General features: G+C 58.6%; 1 protein-coding gene across 1 annotated transcript in view; it reads left to right on the top strand.

Annotated features, from left to right (window-relative positions):
• Prdm15 (PR domain containing 15) overlaps positions 1 to 8518 on the top strand; it is a 33263-nt gene extending 24745 nt beyond the window's left edge. Inside the window, exons 19-23 of the mRNA XM_013027331.1 lie at positions 2725 to 2808; positions 3113 to 3288; positions 5074 to 5154; positions 6007 to 6219; positions 7063 to 8518. Of these exons, the coding sequence (XP_012882785.1) occupies positions 2725 to 2808; positions 3113 to 3288; positions 5074 to 5154; positions 6007 to 6219; positions 7063 to 7533 (1025 nt within the window). The 3' untranslated portion in view covers positions 7534 to 8518. The remainder of the gene's footprint in view (positions 1 to 2724; positions 2809 to 3112; positions 3289 to 5073; positions 5155 to 6006; positions 6220 to 7062) is intronic.
• The last annotated feature ends 366 nt before the right edge of the window (positions 8519 to 8884 follow it).

Here is an 8884-nt window from a genome sequence, read left to right as displayed (position 1 = left end):
GGCTCCTGAGGTCCGGCTGTCGGTGGGGGGGTGGCCGTGCGCCTCAGCGCTTCCCCGCGCGCCCGGCCCCACGCAGCCCTGTGGGGTGTGAGCTGTGTCTAGACCACAAGCCTTTATTCTACCTTTGGCCAGTGGTCCCACGCTGCACCTGGAAACCGGTCACTTCGGGGGTCCCATCGTGCCTCCAGAGGGCCAGAAACCCAATCCCAGCAGCCTGTGCGTTCTCCCTCCACACCCTCCCCGGCACGTGTTGCTCTCTGTGTCTGAACAAGAGCCGTCAGTCGGGGTGAGATGATAGCTCGTTCTGATTGTGTGCCTATTCCTACTGAGTCGTGACCTCAGGGCCCGAGTGCTGTTTCTTAGCTTTTGCACTCAAGGCTGGTACTCTACCACTTGACCCACACCTCCACTTCTGGGTATTTCCTTGCTATTGGAGATGAGTCTCAAAGACTTTTCCTCCAAGCCGGCTTTGAGCCGTGATCCTTAGATCTCAGTCTTCTGCACGGCTGGGATTACAGGTGTGAGCTGCCACTACTCACTCCCTCATAGTGGTTTTGATGTGGTTTCCTGCAAACCAGGGATGTCAGGCATTTTCCCATGCCCCGTGTCTGCTGTTGTTCACTCATGTGTTGAGTTCCTTCCATGTTCTGGAAATTACTCCTTTGCCAAGGGCAGAGGTGGCTCTTCTCATCTCTTCTTTCAGACCTCTTGCTCTGCAGCTGTCAGCATCTTAGTTCGATGCCATTCCATTTTTCTGCGGTTCCATTTATGTCTTGTGTTTTGAGTCATAGCCAAAATCATTACCTGAACTGATGTCTGAAAGCGTTTCCTGTTTCCTTCTACTAATTTCAGCTCTTGCATCAAGGTCTTTCTTCCGCTTTGAGTTGACTTGTGTGTGTACAGAGCTGACGTGGAGTCCGTCTCAGGCTTCTGCAGGTGACATCCGGTGTCCCTGGTGCTGAATGGGCTCCCAACACAGCCCATCCTGGCACCACTGTGTGTTTTGGGCAGATCTTTTGGGAATTCGTTGGCTTTTGATGTGTGTCTTCTGTTAGGTTGGTCTGTGTGTCTGTTTTCCTGTCAGCGCCACAGTGTGTTGGATCCTGGTAGTTCTTGAAGTCAAGAGGTGTTGAGGTCTCCAGCTTGGTTCCTAAAGCTCAGGGTTGCATGACCTCTGCTGTGTCTCTCACGCTGCCTGTATGTCTGGCATGTGGTGTGATTGTTGTTCTGCGGTGGTTGTTTAGGCCAGGATAGCCTCAAACGCATTGGATAGCTGAGTGTGAGCTCAGACCGTCTCCTGAGTGTAGGGATGCAGGTGGATACCACCACATTTGGCTAGTGCGGATGTCTTACCGGTATTAACTCTTTGGGTTCATGAATGGAAGTTGCTTTTCCAACTTGTATGTATCAGTTTCTCTCACCAGTGTTTTGCACTTTTTATTGCAGAGGTCTTTTACTTCTTTGGTTATATTTATTCCTAGGGTTTTTTTTCTTTGAAACTATTATGAATAGAATTGTTGTCATGATTTGTTTCTCAGAAAATTGGTTGTTGGTGTTTACATTCTTCTATGTTGGCTTTTATATCCTGCAACTTTACCAAATTTTTCAGTATTCAGAGTCTTTTGCTTTTCCCCTACATAGAAGCGTGTTCTGTGAAGGGATAATTTGCTTTCCCCTTATTCTTCGTATGTTTAATGGCAGTACTGGACTGAATCAGAGCAGGAAGTATGGGCCCCCTTGTTTTCCAGATCTTGATGGAAATGCTCTCAGCTTTTTGCTGTTCAGTCTGTGTGTTCGCTGTCATGACCTTTACCATGTTGACATATGCTCCCTCCATACCGAATTTCATTATGGTTTTTTGAAGGGATGTTGACCCTCCTTTGTTAAATGCTTTTTTTTGGCTAGGCACTGGCTAGGCACTGTCCCTAAGCTTCTCTGCTCAAGGCTAGTATTCTACTACTTTGAGCCACAGCTCCACTTCTGGTTTTTTGGAGATAGAGTCTCAGAGACTTTCCTGCCTAGGCTGGCTTTGAACTGCGATCCTCAGATCTCAACCTCCTGAGTAGCTAGGATTATGGCTGGTGTGAGCCAACAGTGCTCAGCTTAAATGCTCTTCTTGTATCTGTTGAGATGATCATATGATTTTTCTCGTTTATGCTGTTAATGTGACATTCATTGGTTTGCATGCATTGAACCATCCTTGTGTTTCCGGTATAAACCCAACTTGACCCTGGTGAAATGGTATTTTTAACGTGTTGTTGAATAGTTAAAATCATTTTTTCAAGCATTTTGTGTGACCTTGGCAGTTCGGTTGATTCTATCCTGGCATATTTATGTTACTTTGCGTTTGGTCTTGGCTTTCATTTATTATTTTGTACCATTGTGTGGATGGGCTATGCAATGGGTGTTTGCAGTAGGTATGGCTAAATTAATACTCTCAAAGAAATTGTTCTTTCCTCCCCGCCCCCCGTAGGCTCCTCCCCACATCTAGGTTCTCAAACAAGCCTTCCTATTCCTCATTTTTTTTAATATGAAATGTCACCATAGAGGAGTAAATTTTCCAAGCCTCAGCTTTCTGGCTGAGTTTGGAATGGACTTCATTTACATCTTCTGGTAATTTACAGCCCCCTCGAGACACGATAAACACCGAAGCACAATGTCTTTTGTGAGCAACTGAGTCAAAACACTTGAAGCACCTGAGCTTAAGCAAGCCTTTCTCCGCAGGGATTAAAGACTTCATGTGTGAGCTGTGTGGGAAGACGTTCAGCGAGCGGAACACGATGGAGACGCACAAGCTCATCCACACAGGTAGGCCGGCCGTGCGCCCGCAGGGAGCCGCTGTGCCGTTCCGTGGACACTCCTGGGACACCGGTGCTGCCTAGGCTTCACCACGGCGGCCTTGGACCTCTGGCGCCCACCACAACGTTTGGGTGTCCGTTCTTGAATTCCCAGTATTGGTGAGGGACGCAGGCCCCTTGCTCGGTGGTCCCCGGCTGCGCCCAGCAGAGGCCGGGGCAGGTCAGCCTGGGAGGGGCCTGGGGGCCAGGGTGTCCCCCTCCCCCCCCCCCGTGACTCCTGCTTCTCTCTCCCCCCTGCATGTGCGCGTGTGAAGTGGGCAAGCAGTGGACATGCTCCGTGTGTGACAAGAAGTACGTCACCGAGTACATGCTGCAGAAGCACATGCAGCTCACCCACGACAAGGTGGAGGCGCAGAGCTGCCAGCTGTGCGGGACCAAGGTGTCCACCCGGGCCTCCATGAGCAGACACATGCGGAGGAAGCACCCCGAGGCAAGCGCCGCCCCGCCCCTTCCAGCCTCCTCCTGCCCTCCATGGGGGCCACTCTGCCCACCTCCGGCCCTGGGGCGCTGGTCCTGCTCCAGCACTGGCCACCGCCCGAGCCCCCGAGTCCCTTCCCACTCCCGCCCCTCTGGGTGGCTCTCTGCCGCAAAGAGACGGTGAGGACTGGAGAGTAGCAGGGTGGGCTCTAAATGACCTCTCTGGAGAGCCAGCTCGGGGCCAGCATGGCCTTCCCCGTTCCCGTCAGATGACCAATACACAAAGCACAGGCACCATGGGGCACCAGGGGACCGCTCTGAGGACCCAGCGCGGGACATGGATACAGAAGTAGGGGCCTGGCCTCCCTGAGAGCGCCCTCTGAAAGCGGGGCCAGGGTCACCCTAATGTGCTGTGCGCTAGAACAAAGACACAAGCCGGGCGCTGGGGGCTCACGCCTGTCATCCCACCTACCGGGAGGCTGAGAGCTGAGGATCACACTTCAGAGCCAGCCCGGGCAGGAAAGGCCATGAGACTGATCTCCAATAAATCAACAGAAAACCAGAAGCGGCACTGTGGCTCAAGTGGTAGAGCGCTCACCTTGAGCTGAAGAGCTGGGGGACAGAGTTCAAGCCCCACAACCGACAAAAAAAGAAGAAACGGGGTGAATACTCTAGGTCACTGAAACTGGAGATGTTATAAGCATGGAGCAAGTCACTGGCTGTGACCACTGGGTTTTAGGATGGGAAAAAAGCAAAGGGCGGGGTCAAGACGGCTCAAGTCACGTGCTCACGCTGTGGCGAGTTCACGGAGGAGCGTGCGGGAGGACGCGGGGAGCTCAGGGGACCCACGCAAGCCAGGGGCCCCGCAGGGGCCCCCCAGCCCTCCCTTTCTGGCCACTCACCTCACTTCGGAGACCCGTCAGGCTGGCCTCATTGCCGGATTCGTCTCTGATTTCCGCCACACTGTGGATATTATCCCATCTTCCTGTGTGCGTGTGAACTGGCACAGGGCTTGAACTCCTTGCTCTGTCCCTTAGCTTTTTTACTCAAAGTTGGCACTCTACCACTTGAGCCACAGTTCCACTCCCAGTGGTTAATTGGAGTTAAGTTTCACGGCCTTTTCCTGCCTGGCCCAGCTTTCAGCCTCAGTCCTCGAATCTCAGCCTCCTGGGTAGCTAGGATTACAGGTGTGACCACCAGTGCCCTACTGTCCATCTTCTGTTCCCTTGGCTGAGCAGCAGCTGGAAGGTGCTTGTGCAGTTGTGGGGTGAGGTTCGAGAGCAGCCCGCGTCCGCTTTCCACAGCCAGCTCCCTTCCTAGCTGCCCCCTTAGTCCATTCTCTCCCCCGCCTGCATTTTGTTGTCTTGCTTATCATTTAAACCAAGTTGTTGCGGTAATAAGTGTGATGAGCAAAATCAGGCTAGCAAGGAGCGTGGGTCATCCTGCAGCAAGAGCTGTGTGACACCCACGGGGCCAGTCGCGGGTGCCGTGCCATGTGCCGTGCCATGCTGGGGAGGGAAGCCAGGGGAGGGACGGTGAAAGTCATGGGGGGCTGCACCTGGGGTGGGCCCAGGGCGTGGGCTGGTGCAGGGGGCCACCTGGGGAAGATGGCGGGGCGGGGTTAAGGAGGATGAGTGGGACAGGCCCATTGGTGCAGGGTCAGTCCTGAGCAGAGGAGAGCTGCCACTGGGGTGCCTGCCGTGGTGACTCACGCAGTGCTCTGGTCCCTGCGTGTGCACCGGGCAACCATGGTGGGGGGGGGAGCAGCGTCCTTACTGGCTGCTCTGTGCCCTTGCAGGTCCTGGCTGTGCGGATTGACGATCTGGACCACCTCCCGGAGACCACCACCATCGACGCCTCATCCATCGGCATCGTCCAGGTGAGCGGCGGGCCCACCTGGGGCCCCGGCCATGGACAGACAGCAGCCTTGGGTGGGCCGCTTGTGGGTGCCTCGTTTCTGGTTCTGTGCTTAGCCCTCTCCCAGAGCTTTCCAGAACATTCTGCCCACGGTGCTTATACGGACTTGCAGCTCTGTGTGGGGAACGTGGACACTTTCGCTGTCCCAAGGACACACTGGGTGATCTGAAGTTGGGAAGGAATGTTTAGTTCATTCCTTTATAACAGCTCTGTCGGATCACAAGGCAGCGTGTGGTGTGGCTGGTTTCTGAGAAGCAGCGCACGGTTGGGCAGTGGTTCTTTCTCCCCAGGGTGGAGAACAGGAGGAAGGCCTGGCCCAGCCCAGACTCCCATGAGCCATCTGTACCCCTGGCACAACACCCAGCCCAGCTGCTGCTGCTGGGTCTGCTACCCCTGGGTGCCACACTAAGTCTGGGTGGGTGACAGTGACAGGTACTGGGCTGCCCCGCCCCCCGGGAAGAGGCACAGGTGGCTCGCCTGGCCCTGGCTGCTGGCCCGTGGGAGCAGCCGGGCTCGATGGGCTTTGTGGTTAAACCATCTAAATACAAAGTAGTCCGCCCTGGCTCCGCGCGGCGGAGGGCGCGCCCGGCCCCGCACTGGCTCCGCGCGGCGGAGGGCGCGCCCCGGCCCCGCACTGGCGGCCACAGGCCGCCCCTCCTGCCAGCCGCTTCGCACATTATCTCTGAAAGAGCCTTACAGCTGAGGCCAGGTGTGGCCACCAGCTTCTGTGGCAGCCTCTCCCCCTCTCCCCCTCTCCCCCCACCCCACTTCACCCCACCAACCCGGTCGGAAGCTGAAAGTGCTCCCCCCACAGCCCGAGCTGGGCCTAGAGCAGGAGGAGCTGGCGGAAGGAAAGCACGGGAAGACTGCGAAGCGCAGCCACAAGCGCAGGCGGAGGCCGGGGGAGGAGGCGGGGACCCCGGTCCCCGAGGAGGAGGCCGCCTTCGGCGAGTACACGGAGAAGGAGCCCCAGTTCACGGGCGGCGTGGGCGATGAGACGAACTCGGCGGTGCAGAGCATTCAGCAGGTGAGCTGGACGCCCGCGCCTGCCCGCCAGTGTCCGCGCTCTGGCCCTTTTCACCTGTTGGAGGCCCAGAGGCGCCTCCCACTCCTGACCAGACCACCTGCGTCGTGGTTAGCAGCCCACGGACGAGAGCTGGCGGGCAGCTCCAGGCTGTGTCCACCTGGGGAGATTCGGCGTGGCCAGAGAGGTCAGCACAGGGTGGCAGCCCTGGGCTCTGCTGGCCGCACTGCTCCTCCTCCTCCCCTGCTCTGCCCCCCCTCCGCCACCCGTTTCCGAGCTCTGAGTCTCTGGCAGACAGGCTTGCTCCGCATGATGATCCCCACGGAGGAGGGTTCCCTGCAGGCCTCGGCTGCCCTTCCCAGCCACGCGCGCCCGTCCAGCTTCCGCTTGTCCCCCTCGAGGTGGGGCGGAGGAGCGGCCGCCTCTGCTTCTGTCTGGCCAGCCGCGCCCCCTCATGGCTTCTGTGGGCAGCAGCCGCATTTCCTCTTCTGTGTGCACCAGTGCTGGGGCTTGCACTCAGCCTGGGTGCTGTCTCTTAAGTTTTTTCCACTCAAGACTGCACTGTACCACTTGAGCTCCACTCCCAGCTTTTTGGTGGCTAATTGAAAATAAGAGCCTCCCAGGCTGGCTTTGAACTGTGATCCTCAGCTCTCAGCGTGAATCGCTCGTACCCTCCTGTATTTCTGCTTTCAATGACCCAGGTTTTACCTCTGGTCCTTCAGCCCAGGGTGAGGTCATCCCCAAGGGACTGCACCCCAGGACCCCCGCCCCCGCCCCCCGTAGGCTCCTGCGTTTTCCTATCTTCAGAAACAACTCACTGTCTCTCGCTGCCTGTGGCCCTTGCAGGTGGTCGTAACCCTGGGGGACCCTGGCGTGACCGCCCCACCCAGCTCCGTCGGCCTGACCAACATCACCGTCACGCCCGTCACCACCGCGGCTGGGACTCAGTTTACCAGCCTGCAGCCGGTGGCCGTGGGGCCCCTCACCACCCCTGAGCGCCAGCTGCAGCTGGACAACTCCATCCTGACTGTGACCTTCGACACGGTCAGCGGCTCCGCCATGCTGCACAACCGGGCGCACGACGTGCAGCTGCACCCGCAGCCCGAGGCCCCCAGCGCGCCGTCGGTGGCCCACTTCATCAACCTCACCACGCTGGTGAACTCCATCACGCCCCTGGGCAGCCAGCTCGGCGAGCAGCACCCGCTCACCTGGCGGGCCGTGCCCCCGACGGACGCACCGCCGCGGCCCCCGGCCCCCCCGCAGCAGCCCGCGCAGCCCCAGGTGCAGCCCGAGCAGCCGCAGATGTTCGGCTACTGAGTCCGCGCGAGCTGGAGGACGGCCGGGATTTGTTTGCTGGATACCAAACAGGAACAGGGCGGCGGTGCAGGCCCGCGGGCCGCCCGGGCTTTGCAGCGGCCCTGCCAGCTGTGAGGCCCATGGGTTCGGTGGGGGAGGCTGCGCCGGCAGGCGGGAGGCGGGAGCTGGATGGGGCTCCTCTGTGCACGTGTCTCAGCCAGGTAGTGCAGCCCTGACGCCCAGATCCACACTCCCATCGCAGGGCTTGGGGAGAAGGAGCCCTGGAGGCGAGGGGTTCGTTGGTTTTCGTTTTGAACTTAGTTGCTACTGAAACGCAGACAGTCAGAGGGGGCAGTCACAGTGTCCGCACTGAGCTCCTCGCGCCTAGCATGGCGACCAAGCAAGCGGATCCCCCACAGAAACGCGGGTCGCTGGAGCCGCTTGTCAGAGCCGGGGACCGAGGCCCGGGTGGTCTGGCCACCCACCACGCCCGGCAGCGTCGTCTCCATGTGGCCAGCGGCCACAAGCAGCGCTGGGGGGGAGGGGGGAGGGGTAACGTTGCTTTTCATTCTATTCAGGCAGATCTTACTTATTCCAGACCCAGACAGTAACCCTGTCTGTGCATTTTAACATGAAGTCACTCACACTGTAGAACTGTCCGTGTGCATCCAGCTCTGCCCCCACGCTAGGGGCAGAGGCCCAAGGTGTGGCGTGGGGCCTGCGTGGGGCCTGGCTGGCTGAGGCCGAAGGCGGCTCCAGCGTGGGCTCAGGACTCTCCCACCCGATATATTTATTGTGACTGAAGTTCAGCCACCCCCTCCCCCCCCCCCCCCCAGCGGAGAGCAGGAAGGGACCTGGGGATCTGGGGTTTTTTCTGTGTGAGCCTCAGGTGCAGAGGTGGATGTGCGGGAGGGTTTCCTGGAATGGCTCTCTCTAGGGAGAGGCAGGTGCCCTTTCCCACAGGCGGGGATGGAGCGGGGGGGGGGTGAGCTCCCCGGGAGAGGCGTGGAGGGTCTCCTGCATGAGCTTCCTGACACGCTCATCCACCAGGGACCACCGTCCCCCGCTGGCACCCCGAGCCGGCAGCCGGCAGCTCTTTAGAGACATGGGGAAGGGCGGGTCTTACTCGCCCACTTTATTTTGTCTTTGCCCCGTAGAGACACTGGGTAAAGGAGGCCCAAAAGTCTGAGATGGCCAGGGGCCAAGAATGGCCGGTGATGCCAAATGCCACTCTGGACCTCATTCTGAATAAGCAGGTTTGGGAGGGGGCAAGAGCTGGCATGCTGGGCATGCCCTCTGCAAAGAGGGAGGTCCTGAGCCAGCCCCGCCCTGCGGCCAGTTTCCCAGGCCTGGGCCCCACCCTGCAGTGAGA

Source organism: Dipodomys ordii, unplaced genomic scaffold (assembly GCF_000151885.1).
Source record: "Dipodomys ordii isolate 6190 unplaced genomic scaffold, Dord_2.0 Scaffold103, whole genome shotgun sequence".
In the NCBI taxonomy this organism is placed as follows: domain Eukaryota; kingdom Metazoa; phylum Chordata; class Mammalia; order Rodentia; family Heteromyidae; genus Dipodomys; species Dipodomys ordii.
Note: the sequence above shows the minus strand (reverse complement) of the source record. Positions and strands in the feature narration are given on the sequence as shown.